At 45.0% G+C, this 20,442-nt stretch overlaps 1 protein-coding gene across 2 annotated transcripts in view; it reads left to right on the top strand.

Moving 5' to 3' along the window:
• Window positions 1-20,442, top strand: part of MORC1 (MORC family CW-type zinc finger 1) — a 62,393-nt gene that overhangs the window by 3,994 nt on the left and 37,957 nt on the right. For both annotated transcript variants that reach the window (XM_081198961.1, XM_081198960.1), the window contains exons 2-10: window positions 928-981; window positions 3,091-3,125; window positions 7,522-7,590; window positions 12,873-12,960; window positions 13,799-13,907; window positions 14,448-14,607; window positions 16,196-16,301; window positions 18,005-18,130; window positions 19,163-19,242. In XM_081198961.1, the coding sequence (XP_081055087.1) occupies window positions 928-981; window positions 3,091-3,125; window positions 7,522-7,590; window positions 12,873-12,960; window positions 13,799-13,907; window positions 14,448-14,607; window positions 16,196-16,301; window positions 18,005-18,130; window positions 19,163-19,242 (827 nt within the window). The remainder of the gene's footprint in view (window positions 1-927; window positions 982-3,090; window positions 3,126-7,521; window positions 7,591-12,872; window positions 12,961-13,798; window positions 13,908-14,447; window positions 14,608-16,195; window positions 16,302-18,004; window positions 18,131-19,162; window positions 19,243-20,442) is intronic.

Below are 20,442 nucleotides of genomic sequence, written 5' to 3' on the forward strand. Positions count from 1 at the left end.
GCCATTTGAATTCTAGTTTTTCCTTGTCGCTTGTGTGCAGACATTTGTTTTGGTGACTCCAGACACAACCACAGAGTCGATTTCCGCCCAGCTATTTCTTCAGCCCTCTTCAGGCGTTATGATGTTCACTGTCTGGGAGGTGTTTCGCTTCCCAGTTTCGCTCCCACCACAGACTTCCTATATTGAGCAGGGCAGGAAGGTCGGAAGGAGAATTGTAATCACATTCAGCTGAATACACTTACAAACATTGGGAGCACTGTGGAGTCAGGTTTCCCAAACAAGAGGAAGCTGTGACATGCAGGCTGCAATGGCCCAGAGAGCGAGGCCTGCATGACAGTGTGTAAAACCTGGGCAAATCTGTATGGAAAACAAGAGCCCCTTCATGAAACTGACAAAATGATATGCAGTCTGCGAGAGTTTATGCTACAACAAACCTGTTACATTGCAGTCACCCGTTGTCAAAATATAATATATAGATATATCTGGCAGTAACACTCTCACAGCACAATCCTGTCTGTACATTTTATCTGGGGGGTCAGTCTTATTGAATTAAGTAGAGTTTATCTCTTGAGTAAAGATTGGATTAAGACTCAAGTCACACTTGCTTGAATGTGAAGTCATATCGAACCCCTGAGTAAATATCCATAGGACTGGGCTGCGTAAGGACTGCAGTCTCCTGTTATCGTGCGACCCGCTCAGGAAGAAGAATTGCTGTTACCTTTTGCATGCGCACCTTCCAGTTGTGTTTCGAGTGTCAAGGTAGAAGGAACCCCCATTCAAGCATACTCTCCCCTGCCCTCAGTTTGACATTTCCACGTTTTGAAGAGGAGGTGCTTTGTTCTCCTGCATGCCAAATAGCACTTAAGTGTTCGATTTGTTGCTGTTCCAGGTTCTCTCTTCTAAAACTCCCTTAATGCTTCTTTCTAGCACAACACACAACTTTTTATTTGGAGCCATCGCTGAACTGATTGACAATTCCCGGTAAATACTACTTTTAGGAACTAAATTTTATGCTGCTTACTGTACTTGGGGCTTGAGAGAGTGTGTCATGCTATGTGTGGAAATAGATGTGTTTTGTTCTGTTCTACTTGGCGCAAGAAGGCAGCTGTCAGATTTTAAATCTTTCTCAAATGTAGGAAATGGCTTTGGAATACTCCTTCCTTATTCAGTGTTATATACGAAGGCTTATTTCTCCTGCCAAACAATTCTTTTCTTCGGATTTGGGCGTATCCACAGAATCAAACAACATTATCCTCTGTGGCTGGGATGGCCAACTACTGTTGCTTCCAGATGGGCTTAAAATAACAAGGGAGGTTATAACAAATGTTCCAGTTACAGGTAGGTAGCCGTGTTGGTCTGCCATAGTCAAAATAAAAAAATTCCTTCCAGTAGCACCTTAAAGACCAACTAAGTTAGTTCTTGGTATGAGCTTTCGTGTGCATGCACACTTCTTCAGATACACATTTGTGTGTATCTGAAGAAGTGTGCATGCACACGAAAGCTCATACCAAGAACTAACTTAGTTGGTCTTTAAGGTGCTACTGGAAGGATTTTTTTTATTTTGACTATAACAAATGTGTAATTGGTAGCAGGTTGTTCATTTTATCAGAGGGCACTTCCAGGTGACCTCTTTATGTAGCTTTCTTCCTGATCGGTTTGTGGAGAGGTTAGATGACGTTGACTGAAGCATGTGTTAGTCCACACTCCCCAGAGCATTTTCCTCATCAATTGCCCAGTGCAAAATTTCTGGAATTTTTGGGGGATGCACAAGATGTCCCAATCAACTGCAGTAGTGCAACTTGAACTTCCCATTGTGTGATAGAACCCCACCCCAAAATAGCAATAGTCTGGATAGCATCCTGATTTTCCTTGGAAAGTGTAAATTTGGATTAAAGGAGGGCGTGCGGAATACTTTTCTGACTTTTTGTTCGGAAGACGTTCTGTGGACACTGGGGGGGAAAAGTGCATGTATGAACAACATTGATCCTGTGGGGAACACTCATCTGGAAGCACTTCAGCCTGGGAAGCTGGAGTCTTATTGGCCAAGGTGCTCACAGGGACAAGACTTCTGCAATTGTGGCATCATTGCACTCCCTCCAATCAGCTTTACCAGGAAGCTTAGACCCCTAGCAGATTGAGTCTTGAGCATGGGTAGGCAAACTAAGGCCCAGGGGCTGGATACGGCCCAATTGCCTTCAAAATCCGGCCCGCGGACGGTCTGGGAATCAGTGTGCTTTTACAAGAGTAGAATGTGTTCTTTTATTAAAAATGCTTCTCTGGGTTATTTGTGGGGCATAAGAATTTATTTTTATTTTTATTTTCAAAATATTGTCTCCCCCCCCCCCCCAAGGTCTGAGGGACAGTGGACTGGCCCCCTGCTGAAAAAGTTTGTTGACCCCTGGTCTTGAGGCTTAGTTAAAGGATTTGTTTCTTCCACCCTCTGAAAGTGGTTGGTTATTTCAAAGCAATTTGTGAAATTCACCTTCTACTGCTTCCTCTCTGGGTTTGTTGCCTCCCTTGGGATTTCAAGCCCAGACAATCCTATTATTGGATCACAGTGAGTATCTTCTCACTGGCAGTCTGCGATGGTATATTGATAATTTCAGGATGACTTGCATTCTACTGCTTTAACGCTTTCCTTTGGATCAGCTTCATATTTTACAACTTCATTCGAGACTGTTAGCTTTGCACAATACTACTTTAGAAGTTTGATATAAAAACAATTAAATTATGTCCACTGATTTAGTTAAATTTATTTATATTCCTTTTTCCATACATAGATACTGCATTGAAGTGAGCTGTTATTGCATTATATTTTTTTATTTGATTTTATATCTATACTGTCTTTCCTCCCCATTGGGAGCCCAAGGTGGCATACAATATAATTAAAACCACTGGCACAGAATATGTACAGTAGCATTCAAGTGATTTCATGTGATTTAAGTAAGTGCAGTTTTGATCAGAGTGTTTTTGTGTTTCCAACTAGCATAGACACTGTTCAGTAATAGAGTGAAATTGCTTTACGTGTATCTACTTGCGCTAATGTTTTCATTTAAAACTTTTTTAACAATATTTAAACAATATTTCCAGAGATGCGGATGCCACCAGACTTGACATATATTCAGGTAAGTTGTCTAAATGGGGGTGCTGTTTCTGAATGCTTCTTAGTTTGATCACATTACAGTGGTACCTCGGGTTACATACACTTCAGGTTACAGACTCCGCTAACCCAGAAATAGTGCTTCAGGTTAAGAACTTTGCTTCAGGATGAGAACAGAAATCGTGCTCCGGTGGTGCGGCAGCAGCAGGAGGCCCCATTAGCTAAAGTGGTGCTTCAGGTTAAGAAAAGTTTCAGGTTAAGTACGTACCTCCAGAATGAATTAAGTACTTAACCCGAGGTACCACTGTATCTGTTTTGTTGAGAAGAAATTGCTTCTTAAGATGGTGAGGATATATTTATTTAAACACTGCCTTTCCATGACAGGGACTCAGAAAAAAACACCCAGTTATGTAAAAACAATTAAACATTGATGGAATACAAATAAAAATATATTAAAACCATACAAATAATTACAATATAAACAGCATAGCATTAAAGTTTGCACATTTGCTTCTGTGCCAAAATGTACTATTTGGCAGATTCTACATGTCTCTGACATGAATATAATTTTGACCTTTTGGCATGATTTTCCTGCTGAGAAATATATCGAGGGAGGGGGAATCTCAAACGTTTTTGTCTTGTACGACAGTTAACCAGTTGACATAGTTAAAGGCCAAGTAGTGCGCACATAACTCTGTAAAGGAAACCCCTTTAAAAGAAATAAATCGTGGCTCTGGCCTAATTCCATGCATGCTAATTAATACAAATCCTCCCATGGCTATTGGCTTCACTAATTGACATCATGGTCCACTGTCCATTAGCTCTATCTGAGAAAGTCCCGTTGCAGCCTGATCCCCTTGCAGCAAGTTGACTCGGAAATTTATCCTAATAATAATAATAATAATAATTTATTATTTGTACCCCGCCCATCTGGCTGGGTTTCCCCAGCCACTCTGGGCGGCTTCCACAGAAACCAAAAAACACTAAAATATCATACATTAAAAGCTTCCCTGAATAGGGCCGCCTTAAGATGTCTTCTGAATGTCAGGTAGTTGTCCATCACCTTGACATCCGATGGGAGGGCATTCCACAGGGCGGGCGCCACCACCGAAAAGGCCCTCTGCCTGGTTCCCTGTAGCTTCGCTTCTCGCAATGAGGGAACCGCCAGAAGGCCCTCGGCGCTGGACCTCAGTGTCCGGGCAGAACGATGGGGGTGGAGACGCTCCTTCAGGTATACTGGGCCGAAGCCGTTTAGGGCTTTAAAGGTCAACACCAGCACTTTGAATTGTGCTCGGAAACGTACTGGGAGCCAATGTAGGTCTTTCAAGACCGGTGTTATGTGGTCTCGGCGGCCGCCCCCAGTCACCAGTCTAGCTGCCGCATTCTGGATTAGCTGTAGTTTCCGAGTCACCTTCAAAGGTAGCCCCACGTAGAGCGCATTGCAGTAGTCCAAGCGGGAGATAACTAGAGCATGCACCACTCTGGCCAGACAGTCTGCGGGCAGGTAGGGTCTCAGCCTGCGTACCAGGTGGAGTTGGTAGACAGCTGCCCTGGATACAGAATTGACCTGCGCCTCCATGGACAGCTGTGAGTCCAAAATGACTCCCAGGCTACGCACCTGGTCCTTCAGGGGCACAGTTACCCTATTCAGGACCAGGGAGTCCTCCACACCAGCCCGCCCCCTGTCCCCCAAAAACAGTACTTCTGTCTTGTCAGGATTCAACTTCAATCCATTAGCCGCCATCCATCCTCCAACCGCCTCCAGGCACTCACACAGGACCTTCACCGCCTTCACTGGTTCTGATTTGAAAGAAAGGTAGAGCTGGGTATCATCTGCATATTGATGGACACCCAGTCCAAACCCCCTGATGATCTCTCCCAGCGGCTTCATATAGATGTTAAAAAGCATGGGGGAGAGGACGGAACCCTGAGGCACCCCACAAGTGAGGGCCCAAGGGTCTGAACACTCATCCCCCACCACCACTTTCTGAACACGGCCCAGGAGGAAGGAGCGAAACCACTGTATAACAGTGCCCCCAGCTCCCAACCCCTCTAGACGATCCAGAAGGATGTTATGGTCGATTGTATCAAAGGCCGCTGAGAGATCCAGCAGAACTAGGAAACAGCTCTCACCTTTGTCCCTAGCTCGCCGGAGATCATCAACCAGTGCGACCAAGGCAGTTTCAGTCCCATGATGAGGCCTGAACCCTGATTGGAAGGGATCCAAATGGTCCGCATCCTCCAGGCGTGCCTGGAGTTGTTCAGCAACCACTCGCTCAATCACCTTGCCCAAGAATGGAAGATTTGAGACTGGGCGATAGTTGGCCATACTGGCCGGGTCTAAAGATGGTTTTTTAAGAAGCGGTTTAATGACCGCCTCTTTCAGCGGATCTGGGAATGTTCCCTCACAGAAGGAAGCATTCACCACCCCGCAGAGCCCATCGCCCAGCCCTTCCCGGCTAGCTTTTATAAGCCAGGATGGGCAAGGATCAAGGAGACAGGTGGTTGGTTTCACTCGTCCAAGCAGCCTGTCCACATCCTCGGGGGTAACGGATTGAAATTGATTCCATGCAACTTGACCAGACAGGGCTCTAGCACTCTCCCGCCCCAGCCCTGCTCCCACGGTGGTGTCTAGCTCCTTCCGAATATGAGTGATTTTATCTGCAAAAAACTTTGCAAAATCGTTGCAGGAGATCTTGGGGTCTTTACAAGGCCCCGGTGGTAAAGGTGGTTCCGTTAAATTGCGGACCACCTGAAAGAGTCTCCTGCTACTATTTTCTGCAGATGCAATAGAGGCGGTGAAGAAAGTCTTCTTCGCCGTCGCTATCGCCACTTGGTAGGCTCGACGTTGAGCTCTAACCTGTGTCCGGTCAGATTCGGAGTGAGTTTTCTGCCACCGACGCTCTAGCCGTCTCAGCGATTGTTTCATCGCCCTCAGCTCCGAAGAAAACCACGGGGCTGTCCGGGCTCCATGCAATCGGAGAGGGCGCTTCGGAGCCAGACAGTCGATAGCCCTGGTTAACTCCGCATTCCAGCGGGCCACCAGGGAATCAGCTGAAAGGCCATCAACATGGGATAAAGCATCCCCTACCACTCTCTGGAAACCATTTGGATCCATTAAGTGGCGGGGGCGGACCATCCGAATTGGTCCCACCTCCCTGCAGAGGGGAAGGGTCGCGGAGAAGTCCAGTTGCACCAGGAAGTGATCTGACCATGGCACTTCTTTGGTTTCATTTTTACTTAGTGTCAGATCACCCACGTCGCTAGAGGTGAATACCAGGTCTAAGGCATGTCCATGACTATGAGTTGGGCCCAACTTATTCAGGGACAGCCCCATGGAGGCCATGCTTTCCACGAAGTCCCGAGCGGCCCCTTGTAAGGTCGTGTCGGCGTGGATGTTAAAATCCCCTAGGACAACCAAACTAGGTGTCTCCAGGAGAACATCCGCCACGACCTGAAGCAGCTCGGACAGGGAATCCTTGGTGCAGCGGGGAGGTCGGTACACCAGTAGGAATCCTGTACTGCCCCTATTGCCCAACTTCCAGAACATGCACTCAGAAAACTGGGTCCTAGTTAGCTTAATGGGACTCGCTGCTTAGTAACCAGGCGTGCCCAGGATTACAATTATGTACTGAAATCTTGAGGACACTAAAAGCAGTCTCCGTTCAGTTCGTTCAAAATGCCTTCCAAAGAAATCTACGGGAGAGCAGTCTGCTAAACTTGGTCCATTTGTTTAGGTTCCTTGAAATGACACCACCAACAGATGCTTTACTTGCAAACTTAGACCAAAAGGTGGGGGAGATGCTTCTACTTTAAGAATGTAAGAAAAACGTGCTGGATCAGGCCAATGGCTCATCTAGTCTAGCATCCTGTGAACTAGATGGACTAGTCCAGACCTGTGGGAACTGGGCTTGAGCTCAGCAGCACTCTTCCTCTCCTGCAGTTTCCTCAGCTGATATTCAGAGGCATAATCCCTCTGACAGGTGGAACAGCCATCATGGCTAGTAGTCGCTGATGGCCTTGTCCTCTAATCCTCTTTTAAAGCCAACAAATATCCTTTCGACTGAGAAGGTGAAGCAATGGTTGGCCAACTTGGTGGGACTGACAACGAAGTGTTGCAATGAAGAATGCCCCCTGTTCAAAGTTCCAGCCAGCTGGCCATGCTCCCTTCCAAGGAAATCATACAATTCTCCTCCCCACCCCCACTTTTTAACCACCTCTTCCCATCAACAGTGACTATTCCATGCCCACGGAGGACTTTCGGTCCTCATTGGGCAACTGTTTGTTTAATTTCTTCCCATTACGGGAATTTTCTTTTTGACCTAATGGTTGTTTGTTCTTCTACAAACCTTCTTACCAATGTATGGTTTCCAAATATTTATTAAGAGCTGTTTCCTTTTTTTCCATACTTTGTTTTGCAGTGAATAATGAGGACCTGCAAGGAGGATTTATGCTGTGCCTTTTGGACAATGGATGTGGCATGACTCCTCGTGAGTTAATACTCCTGTATTCTTTTAATTGAGTGTTTGGGTGCTAGGGCAGTGTAATTCTAGGGCTCAGGAGGCCCATATTCAAAGCCACACAGAGCCACAAAACTCACTCTTAGCCTACCTCACAGGATTGTTGTGAGGATAAAACAGGGAAGAGCCCTGTATGCTGGCTTGCAGGAAGAGTAAAATATAAATGCAATAAACTCCAGTACTTGAACAATAGAATTGGAAGAGACCCCAAGGTTCATCTGGTCCAACTCCCTGCGATTCATATATGAAGACCCATACATGTGAAGGAACCAAGCCATGCAACTAACCTCGGTGCCAGTTCTGTCCTCAAATGTCCAGGCATTGGCAATGGACCCGATATGTGCCATGCTTAATGGTCTCCTGCTGGCGTTATATATACTGTTATTGGGTCAGAAATTTTTCAAATAAGTTTATATTAGTTCCAAAGAACTATTTTTATTGGAGTATTTGTGTACAGGACAGCTCAAGAGAAACTACTAGCGTTACTAGCACTGAGCCAGAAATTTCTCCTGTGTTTTTTCCCCCAACCCTTCTCCATCAGTTAACTTGGAGAGAAATTGCCTTCAGAAATTATCCAAGCAGAGAATTTTGGTGAAATTCACATGAGTGGAGTACAGGGTTTTTGACGCTTTCACCTTACTTCTAAGCTGGCTAGGGGGTTGTTTGCGAGTGCCCTTCCTTTCAATTTTCAATTCTCACCAGTGGCATGTACTCTTTAGCCTTTCTGGGTGCTAGTGTTTTCATCAAAGCCAAGGGGAAGGTAGACATCATGAGACAATTCCTCTTGTGGTGAGGAGGTTTCAGGTCTGTTTACTGGATGAGGAAGAAAACACCCACCGCCCTTAACCGCCTCACACTAATAAAATAAGCTCATCCACAGTTCTAAAGAAATCATCAAGTGCCTGGGAATGAGGCAGGGAAATGGAATCCTCTTTTTCAAGTGAAGAAAGTCTTGGAGAATCTGCAAGACAGATTTTGGCACGATCTTGAGGATGCGTTCACATGGGACTGGTTTGGCGCGGTTTAAAATAGAACCAGTAGCCTCGTGCCAGAGCATGTTTTTCAAATGTAGAAGGTCACAGGTTCAGTCCTCAGCATCACCAAGCAGGGTGGTGGAGGAGGCACTCAAAGTCTTTCTTAAAGCTTAGAGGCAAAGACACAAGGGTGGAGTGGAAGGCACTGAATTGGTCTGGGCTGTTAAACTCGGAGAAGCAATCCTTATCCCTTCCGCCCTGTGTTGTTTTCCCAATCATCCAGTTGGGAAAGCTTGTCAAAACAGCTAGTGAGCCCCTACTGTTTCTTGACATGGAGGCTGATCCCGAACACAGAGGCCTGCTCCGAGTGGCCTTCTGATACTTTGAGGATTTCACCTACGGGGACTATAAGGGATAAGGCAGTCCTGTTCCTGAGCTGTATAGGTGCTTGTACATTAGTACTAAAGTCTTGAACTTGGGCTGGGACCAGATTGGCAGCCGGTGCAAACCTGCAAGCAAGGTGTCATATGCTGGCAGTAGTCCCACAAGCAATGCAAAAAACCCATTCACCTGCCCTAAATAACCGCTTGTCGTTTTAGCTTTTCACATCTGCTCCACGTGGAGATAGGTTTCCAAGTGGTGAAAGTCAATAGTAAGCTCAATTCTCTTTTTGTTTGCCTGGTGGCTTCCTTTTGCCAGGAGTCAACTGTTTTCTCCCCCTCTGGTGTCGTTAAGTACAAACAGCTTAATCAGTAAGAAGGGATCATGGCTGCTTGGAGCTGGTGCCAAGGAGATAACACGACGTCTGCCTCCTGCAGCTTAGGTTAACCAGCGCCTGAAATAGACTGTTCCCAGAACGTGCGTCTCAGGGGTTCTGAGAATCCCCTCTGTGCCAAATTAATTCTTTGAAACTTGGCGTGCAAACTTCCAGCGCGAAAGGAAGAGGGGCGACTTTGTACTTGCAGTGGCGAGCAGCAGGTGGGGCTGGTTCGTTGCGTAAAAAGCCGCTTGAAGCAGCTGCAAACAAGGGTGGAGGTTGGTATTTTTAGCTGCCTAAGGATGAGGAGACGGTTCTGTTTTCAGGCTTTGACAAACAGGTGCTCCAAGCTTGAGTGGAAAGTTTGAAGATTTTCTTTCCCTTTGATGGATGTGACGTTGTGTCTCCTTATTTACGCAGGCCACACTGTTAACAGGACAGAAAAACATCAGTCATAATAATAATAAAATAATAATTTATTATTTATACCTTGCCCATCTGGCTGGGTTTCCCCAGCCACTCTGGGCAGCTTCCAACCGAATAATAAAAACAATAGTGTCAGACATTAAAAACTTCCCTAAACGTCCCTAAACAGGGCCACCTTCAGTTGTCTTTTAAAAGTAAAATAGTTGTTTATTGCCTTGACATCTGCTGGGAGGGCGTTCCACAGGGCAGGTGCCACTATCGAGAAGGCCCTCTGCCTGGTACCCTGTAACCTCACTTCTCATAGGGCAGGAACTGCCAGAAGGTCCTCAGCGCTGGATGATGGGGGTGGAGACACTCCTTCAGGTATACAGGACTGAGGCATCTGGAGATTGTTTCTCTGTTCATCTTATTTCATTTTCATTTACACCTTGCCTTTTCCCCTGAGAGGGACTCAAGGTAGCTTACAGCTAACATAGAAGCAGCTAAAAACATAGGGGGAAAGCCATCATTAAGTGGTAGGCAATTTTGTCTGCTTTGGTTCCACCACAACCAGCAGCTTCTCCATCAATGCTGAGCTGAATAAGCATATTGGCAAGGCAAATATGGCTGTGACTTGCCTCTCCAAAAGGTATGGGGAAATGCAATGCTAACAAGATGAACGTCTACCAGGCTTTTGTGCTGAGCATGCTGCATTATGGAAATGAGTCGTGGGCAACTTACAACCATCAGTGCCTTCCACGTGCTGTCAGGAAGATTTTGGGTATCACATGGCAGGACAGGGTTTCAAAGATGTGCTCTCCCAAGCCCACATTCCCAGCATGTTCGCACTCCTGTCTCAATGACATCTACACTGGCCTGGTCAAGTCCACAGAATGGAAGATTGCAGGATCCCCAACATTTGTTTTCTTTAACTGGCGGTAGGAGAAGGAAGATTAGTGCTGTACGCACCATACGTTTAAAGCACGTTCTTGTTTAGTCGTTTAGTCGTGTCCGACTCTCCGTGACCCCATGGACCAGAGCACGCCAGGCACTCCTGTCTTCCACTGCCTCCCACAGTTTGGTCAAACTCATGCTGGTAACTTCGAGAACACTGTCCAGCCATCTCGTCCTCTGTCGTCCCCTTCTCCTTGTGCCCTCAATCTTTCCCAACATCAGGGTCTTTTCCAGGGAGTCTTCTCTTCTCATGAGGTGGCCAAAGTATTGGAGCCTCAGCTTCAGGATCTGTCCTTCCAGTGAGCACTCAGGGCCGATTTCCTTAAGAATGGATAGGTTTGATCTTCTTGCAGTCCATGGGACTCTCAAGAGTCTTCTCCAGCACTATAATTCAAAAGCATCAATTATTTGGCCATCAGCCTTCTTTATGGTCCAGCTCTCACTTCCATAAATCACTACTGGGAAAACCATAGCTTTAACTATACGGACCTTTGCTGGCAAGGTGATGTCTCTGCTTTTTAAGATACTGTCTAGGTTTGTCATTGCATTTCTCCCAAGATTCTTTTAGAGAAGCTATGTTCTTTTCTCCAAAAGCACATAGCTTCCCTCAATCCAGGAAACTGTGATTTACCCCCTACAGAACTACATTTCCCAGCACCCTTAAACTCTACAGTTCCCAATGTTTTTTGGCGGAAGGAGGGGGAGTCCTTTGCTTTCAATGTATGGTGTGTACACAGCTCAGCAGTTTTCTTGTCGAAACACCGTGGAGCATTTCACACAAAAGATGCTTAAACTACTTCTGAATTTCCCACTCTTATTTATCAGATCACCACAGGTCTGCAGGTTAACATTTTTTCATCCTTCAACTGTACCACCCCATCATTCTGAAGCCTGAGAGAAACCACCACAGAAAGAGGGAGGCTAGCTGCCCTGTGGCAAAAAAAATTAAATTCAACCATAGAACAAAAATCACAGAGGATCAGCAGCAAATCTCACAGCAATCATAGTCAGATAGTGCACATTTTAAAACCACATCCGTCGGCAGGAATAGCAGAAGCCACATCCGTCAAGGCCCCCTCAGCTGAAACAGCTGTATATTATAGATCCAGGAACTATCAGTCAAATTTATAACAACTATTTCCCATGCTGCACGCCATAGCAACCATTTTCACAAGTTCAAAAGGGGGTAAAATGTGGTCTTTACATCCGTTGAGAAAGGGACCATGTTCTCCCATCAAATTGTTACTGTAGTGCAAGCTATGAACATGCTTCAGTTAATAGCATAGCATATTTGCACCTAAACCAGGCAGAGGGCCTTTTCGGCGGTATCGCCCTCCCTGTGGAATGCCCTCCCATCAGATGTCAAGGAGATAAAGAACTGCACAATTTTTAGAAGATGTCAGAAGGCATCTTTTATATTCTGCCAGAATCCCAGCCAGATGGGTGGGGTATAAATAATAAAATTACTACTACCACTAAACTACAACACACAGTTTGGATTTTACGTTTATCCATTGACAGCTATGCCATCCCTCCTTCTCCAGCAAGCTTTGCCTTGGGAGGTGGAGGAGGCCGTGACTGACTATTGCTAACAGCAGATATCTTGTGCTGGAGGTTCAGTTGTTCAGAAGTATACTTTGAACCCTAGAATTGTAGAGTTGGAAGAGACCTTGAGGGCCATTTAGCCCAACCCCCTGCAGTGCAGGCTTAGTATTGACACATACATTTATAGAATACATTGGTAGCGGTGAGCTATAAGAAGCAAACCTAAGAGCATTGAGTCGGCAGGTTGTGGTTTTGAATCTCACCTCTGCGACCAGCTTGATAGGTAGCCTTACTCAAGCTACAGTCTGTCAGCCTCAGCTCACAGTGTGCAATAGGGGGGCAAAAATACCAACTTAAAAGCTTGTAAAGCGGGACTGGTGGACCTGTAGCCCTCCAGAAGTTGCAGGATGGCACCTTCTCCCATTATCCCTGATGATAGGCCATGCTGGCTTGGGCTGACGGGACTCCAAAAACACTTGAAGGTCCATAGGCTCCACATTTCTGCTGTGGAGAATAAAGCAGGCTAATAAATGTGAAGGACTTTGATCTGTAAATAACAATAACAGTGAATTCTAGTGAGGGCCCTAGAGGGAAACCTTATTACAAATCTGTTGCAGGAAAAACTGTGGATCTTGTGCACTTCGGAAGATCCTCTAAGCGGGACAGGCCTGACATGATTGGATGCTATGGCAACGGGCTTAAATCGTAAGAGTTCTTTGTTCTTTGTCAGTTTTGTTTGTCAGACAGACACCCCTCTAATGGCAAGATTCAGAATTGTTAACTTTGTGCTGAATGAAAAACTGTTTCACGATCGTGACCGTAAAGGTGATTTGGCTTGCATTATATATTTAAGTATTGGGATTGAGGGAACCTGTTTATTTGCTCTTACAGACTTGCATATTGGTTTTCATCAAAAAAATGGCTTGATGTAAAGTGGTTTACATCAAGGGAAACATATGCATAAGAGTAGCAAAAAACCCAACCCCAGTAATAATACTACTGTGATTGAAATTGTATCCCGTCTTTCCACCAGATGGTGCTCAAGGTCAGCACTTTGCATTGTAACCGGAAGCAGACTGGTTGCCATCGTGTCTGCTGTAACAAAGGCGTCACATGGTCCCAATGACTCGGCCTCATCAATAATTTATCTGCCACATTTACGTTTTATTGCAGTGTTTCCTAGACTTGGGTGTCCAGCTGTTTTCAGACTATAATTCCCATTATCCCTGACCACTGGTCTTGCTAGCTAGGGATGATGGGAGTTGTAGTCCAAAAACAGCTGGAGACCCAGGTTTGGGAAGCACTGTTTTATTAGATACATTAAACGTATTAGAAGGGAATGGATTGTCAATGTATTTCCTAGTCCTCCATAGTGCAGACAGGAAGTAAAGAGAAACCTCAGGCTCGCTAGCTGATGGGAAATCCCTTTCTGCCTTCAGCACACCCACTTTGTCTATATTACTGCCTATATTGCCCTAAAGGTGTTAACATCCAGACAATGCGGCTATTACAAAAATGGTATTTTCCTGTATCTTTACTATAGAGGGTCCATGCGCATAGGGAAAGACTTAATATTATTCACCAAGGAAGAGAATACAATGACATGCCTCCTTTTGTCTCAGACGTTTTGTGAAACAGAAGGTCTCAGTGAGGTATGTCTGTCTTCATTCGTCATTTAAATATTTGTATCCTGCTTTGCCGAAGATGTCATCAGGACCGGAACTTCTGGGGTGGGACTTCCTGGAATGGAACATCATTAATAAAACTCAAAATGCTGCTGGTATTTGATACGGGGTGTGCTGTTCATACTACTATCAGCACCATCATCTTTGGCACTGGGATAGGAAGCAAACATCACTGTCTCAAGTTACCTGTTCAGATGTGATAGGCGTGAGTGAAGGAAAATACAGTGGTACCTCGGGTTAAGTACTTAATTCATTCTGGAGGTCCGTTCTTAACCTGAAACTGTTCTTAACCTGAAGCACCACTTTAGTTAATGGGGCCTCCTGCTGCCACTGCGCCGCCGGATCACGATTTCTGTTCTCATCCTGAAGCAAAGTTCTTAACCCGAGGTACTATTTCTGGGTTAGCGGAGTCTGTAACCTGAAGCATATGTAACCTGAAGCGTATGTAATGCGAGGTACCACTGTATCTCTGATTTGGGTCCACTCTCATATTATTTTCCATTACAGGTTATAGTCCCAATTCTTTCATGGTCAAGTCATACAAGAGAGCCAATAATAGACAATCCAGAGACGTTTGCTACACAGTTGTCCATACTTTACAAATATTCACCTTTCAAGAATAATGCTGAACTGGTGAAGCAGTTTGATGCCATTTATGGAAAAACAGGTGACTTTAGAATCCCTGAAAGTTCTAATTAACCAATGCATTATAATTAGTGTTTTGGGGACTAAACATGGTTGCCAGGGGTTTTGTTTTATGCTGGGTGCCCCCCTCCCCTGAATAATTTTGGATCTTTGTTCATCAGTTGGCTCCTCTCACATGAATGAGATACAAACAAATTATTCTCTACCACCTCCCTCCCCCCCCCCCAGTAAAGGCGGTGTTCTCTTGACTCCATAAAAGCCCTACTAGATCAGACAAAAGATCCATCTCGTTCCCTCAGTAGCTAAGCAGATGACGACGAGAATCTCACAATCAAGATATGAAGGCAATGGCTCTCTCCAGTTCTTTCCAAGCCACTGGCATTCAGGGGCATGCCGTCTCTGATCTGATGATAGTACACAGCCACCACAAGTATTAGCCATTGATAGACTTGTCTGTTTGGAGAGCCCCCAAAACGATTTAATCCCACCTAGACTTATGACAAAATATTGTTGCGTGCCACCCCAATCTCTCAGTGCAAGATTTCAGGGGGTTCCAGGTACTTACCAGGGTTTGTGTTTCTTTTGGAAATGAGGCACAGAAGAGACTGTGGTCTCTTCAGGATATATGGTTTACTTACACATACAGTGGTACCTTGAGTTAATTAAGAACTTAATTCGTTCTGGAGGTCCATTCTTAACCTGAAACTGTTCTTAACCTGAGGTACCGCTTTAGCTAATGGGGCCTCCCTCTGCCCGCTGTGCCACTGACACTTGGTTTCTGTTCTGAAGCAAAGTTCTTAACCCAAGGTGCTATTTCTGGGTTAGTGGAGTCTGTAACCTGAAGCGCCTGTAACCTGAAGCATCTGTAACCCGAGATACCACTGTATATACAGCCTGAGCCTGTGATGGAGGGGCTAACAGCATCAGCACCTCAGGAGGGTCTTTCCAGCAGAAATCAGGCATGGCGCTCTCTCCCTTTCTCTCTGCCTTTCCCGTCTGGAGCTTTGCTTCTATCTCACATAACTCAACTCTCTTTTGTCTTTCTAAGTAATAGGCAGATGAGGGAGAGGGGCCCATCCCTTTGTCACTTCCTTTGTTACCTTATACCTTGGGATAAATGTGCTTCAAGTTAAGTATTTTCGGGTTGCGCTCCGCAGCGACCCGGAAGTAACAGAGCGTGTTACTTCTGGGTTTTGCCGCGCGCACATGCGCAGAAGGTCAAAATGACATCATGTGCGGAAGCGGCAAAACGCGACCTGCGCACGCACGCACGGACGCGGGTTGCGTTTGCTTCAGGATGCAAACGGGGCTCCGGAACGGATCCTGTTTGCATCCCTAGGTACCACTGTACTCCCATATTTAGCAGGCTGTTACCAGACTGACTTGGCTATTCTAGGCATTAGAAAGGTCTCTGCCTACAACCTACTCTCCACCTCCCCAAACTCTTAACAGTATATTAATCTGGGGAGAGGGGGGAGTCTAATCTTGCGACTGGACCCCAGTTTGCTTAACTGCAATTATCCACTGTACTGTTGCTTCTCTTCTACTTTAATTGGCATAAGAATTGTAAAACTGATATTTCAGTAATGGATTTTAACCTTCACACATAGGAACCTTGCTGGTAATATACAATCTGAAACTCACTCTCAGTTTTGAGCCAGAACTTGATATCCTAACAGATGAGGAGGATATGTTGCTTGCTGTGGCACCTGAGAAGTAAGTTTCATGGTCATTTTCTGATTTTATGTTATACTTCAATGCTGTGGACATTTTGTGAGTAGCTTAGAGACTCTTTACAGAGCAAGCAAACAATACGTTGAATGGACAAAGGGTATGAATAAAAATATATATTTGGAAGATGCTCCTTGCAAACAATCCATTTTGCTTGGACACTAGAAATCACAGAATGTACTTACAATGTGTTGGTGAATGGAATTTAACACCTGCTTTAATTTTGTAACGGTGTACTTCGAATCCCAAATTCTTCCATGTATTCCTCATAACAGGCAAATTCTAATGGATTAGGAGCAGAAAGAGAGAGAGTAGCAGTGCAAACCTATCTTTATGTAAAGGGACCCCTGACCGTTAGGTCCAGTCGTGGACGACTCTGGAGTTGCGGCGCTCACCTCCCTTCATTGGCCGAGGAAGCTGGCGTACAGCTTCCGGGTCATGCGGCCATCATGACTAAGCCGCTTCTGGCGAACCAGAGCAGCGCACGGAAACGCTGTTTACCTTCCTACCGGAGTAGTACCTATTTATCTTCTTGCACTTTGACGTGCTTTCAAACTGCTAGGTTGGCAGGAGCAGGGACCAAGCAACAGGAGCTCACCCCATCGCAGGGATTCGAACCGCCAACCTTCTGATAAGCAAGCCCTAGGCTCTGTGATTTAGACCACAGCGCCACCCGCGTCCCTCTGTGAACTTGGGAGCAAATCCCATTGTGTTCAGTGGAGCTTACAGCCAGGAAAGTGCGCATGGGATTGCATCCTAAAAGAAGCTTCAAACAATGGATGTGTTTCAGCTCACTGTTTGTGTGCACAGAGAGCGGGGTGTTGATGCCTCTGTGCATGCCAAGAAGGCCCAGTCAACTCGTGCCCCCTGGGTTCTCTAGTGGCTAGATGTAGGGTGGCCAGTGTAACATTCTGCTTGCCTTGATGCTCTCTCTCTCCCCGTTTCCATTCCTCAACCTGGTATACATATTAAGGGACCACAATCTTTATTGTACAAGCAATCCTTGATTTACACAGGGCTTACATTACGGATCCCTGCATGCACTCACAGGGCTCATGTAAAACATTCTGTCCCGCCCCCATTCCACCCTTTTAGTGACGTTTTCAGGTCATTTCCAGGTTCTGCACCATGCGCATAATCACTCATCAATTGGATGTGCATAAATTGGCCATTGCCTGTATAACCCCTCCTTGGGAGCTGTGCTGGCGTGAAGATAGCACAAAGACATGGCTCTGTTTTTACCCAGGTGTAAGGTCATGCTTCCTATAGCAACACAGTGCAGGATTCAACATATCCACAAAGATCATGTGCTAATTCACAATAGTATTTGCCAAATTTTAATTATATCCTGCTCTTCCTTGAGAAATACTAAAGCAGCTGACATGGGACTCCTGGCAAACCAATGAGCAGACCTTTATCTCTAGTTGGGTCTATTTAACTCAGTGTTTAAATTCTTCCCCGGAAGGTGGGTAGAATCGCCAGCATTAAAAGTTTTAGAAAGTTGGTTTAATTTCACGCTAAAGAATTGTATTGCACCTTGAAAGGCTTCAAGAGCACTTAAGTGAGAACATGTTTTGAGTTTGTTTGTTTTTTGTTCAAGTGGATTATGTGCCCAATTTCCTCTATCCACCAGAGTTCTCCCTTTGTGAGCCTAAAATTATTCTGCCTTAAACACTTTTCTGTGTCAGCCTTCCAGAACGGCAGTCGCTGAGAGCCTACACAGCTATATTGTACTTGGACCCACGAATGAAGATATTCATTCAAGCCAAGGAAGTAAAAACCAAGCGTTTGCCGCATTGCTTTTACAGACCCAGGTGAGCCGGCTTTTCCCAAGACTCTTATAAAGCCAGATATTTAAATTTCCAAAGCAGTGTGCTTGAAAGCATTAGCTGTTCTCTCTTTTTGGCCATGGAGAGAAATTGACTTTGATGGCGGAGCAATTTGTAATCTAAGCCAAGTTCAAATCACACTGGCAGGCTGGACTGCGGAAAAGGTAATCAGCTGTGACCAAACACTTTGACCCAGAACAAAGAACACTTTACATAAGATAATCACTGAACTGCGGGGAGGGGGGAGGGGTTGTTTGTTTTTCTGTGGATGTTTTCACTTGAGTGAAAGTTGCTCAGGCAATTATGTAAAGTTTCCACTAAATGATTATAGGCCACTTATAGAGGTCCTTTTTTAATGGACTCCTAATCTTATAATGTGTAATATGCATTTGAAGTACGGTTTAACAAGCTGAATGAATGTTCTGATACAAGTTCCAGCACTGATAGGATCTGATCCAGTTCTCGCTGCACTGAGTGATAGAGGGCCTATGAAGTGAGGAGGTAGGGATCTTAAATATACAGTTTAACAGTTCCGTGGATGGTGCTTCATATTTGGCAAGTATACTCATTCTGTTTTCAGATGACTGAGTCTTCTGTGAATTGAAAGGACTTTGTGATGACAAACACACAAGTGAATACCACCCAAAAAAAAAATTTTAAATAAATTTACCAGATAAATTCTAATGGATGAACACCAGTCCTTGGGATAAAAGGAAATCCAAATGATGCCTCTGTCACCATGTAGATCATGGTTCTGAATCCTATATTGGTTGTGGATGGCACAACTGACTTTTTTGAGCATTTCATGCACTTTTGAGGCCTGTGCAAAGTCAGTTTACTGTAGGGCACAAGGATTGTGCTTACCCTGTCCTCACTTGTGCAAGGAAGTCCTTGCCATTCCCATCTGCAAAATGGAAATAATAGTGGTCAACTTCATTGTGTTATTATAACAATTTGTCTTTCATATGGCATGTCAGATAACTTTTATCCATGACTGTGTTTTTCATGTCTTCACAGGATGTATCCATACATATCATCTTCGTTCAAACACGTTGCTAGAAATGAACTGCAAAAGGCAGAAATGGATATGAAGGCTGGTAGGTATTGTCCCATAACCTTAATAGTTTCAATGCTAGGTGCTCTCTAAGCGGTTGCTAGCATTGTTTGTAAAGGGATGCTTTTGCGCATCACTTCTGATTTTGTTTCGCAGCAAATAATTTCTGGCATCTGTGGAGCAAATCTAGTTATGCATCTCTTTCCCATTGCCGGATGACTTTTGCCGTTGCAAAAGTCATCCCGCAACAAACCCCGTACAACAGTGGGTTTAGTACACAAAGAATGGTGTAGGTATATTTTGGATAGCCTGGGGAAAAAACTGGGTTGTATCCAGTGCCCGTCATTCCATGCACACAACAGGCTTCCATTTTTGCAATTAAACTCATCCTCAAAATCTGCTCCAGAAAACCAAATACTGATGGAATTAAGCACTTCTGGGATTTGTGTTCAGAGAACAAGAGCAGGGAGGAGATCACTTGTACTACAGAATGCTAAAGTAAGTGGAATGGGGAAGTTGAAGGGAGCATCAGATGTCAATCAGATGGTGGGATTTCTGTCATTTGGAAGAGGGTGGAGGATATAGGTGACTGCCTGCCTGCATTCATCCTAGACTTTGAATTTGTTTTCATTGTTCCTCAGATAAAGAGACTATGGACTCAGCTATACAGCTGCAAATAAAACGTTTAAAGTGTGTTTTAAGTGCAATATACAATGTGACATTAGATGGCAATGGTGCGGTTTATGGGAAATCCAACATATTTTAAAAAAACGCTTTAAAAAAGCATTTTCAAAATGTTTTTATATGTGTGTAGATTCCACCTATGTCCTTGATTAATCTTGGATAATTGTCAGTGAAGGTTTGAACATCTACCTGAAACCTGCACCTTCACTTTTAACTGTTAATAATTCGTTCCACCTCCCCTGTCGGAGGCAGCGTGCCTCTGAATGGGAGGGGTTTTCCTGGTAGCCCAACCCTCACCCTTGGAAGCCTTGCAAATGGCTGCCGGAGAGGGGCAATGAGCAACATCCCGGAAGGGGTGTTTCTAGGACGAAGGTGAAACTGTGAAGCTTCCTTGTTTATTTTTGCTATTGGATGCTGCATTAAGTACAGTGGTACCTCAGGTTACATATGCTTCAGGTTACATACGCTTCAGGTTACAGACTCCGCTAACCCAGAAATAGTGCTTCCGGTTAAGAACTTTGCTTCAGGATAAGAACAGAAATCGGGCTCCAGCAGCAGC

This window comes from Podarcis bocagei (assembly GCF_964188305.1).
Source record: "Podarcis bocagei genome assembly, chromosome: 6".
NCBI classification, from domain to species: domain Eukaryota; kingdom Metazoa; phylum Chordata; class Lepidosauria; order Squamata; family Lacertidae; genus Podarcis; species Podarcis bocagei.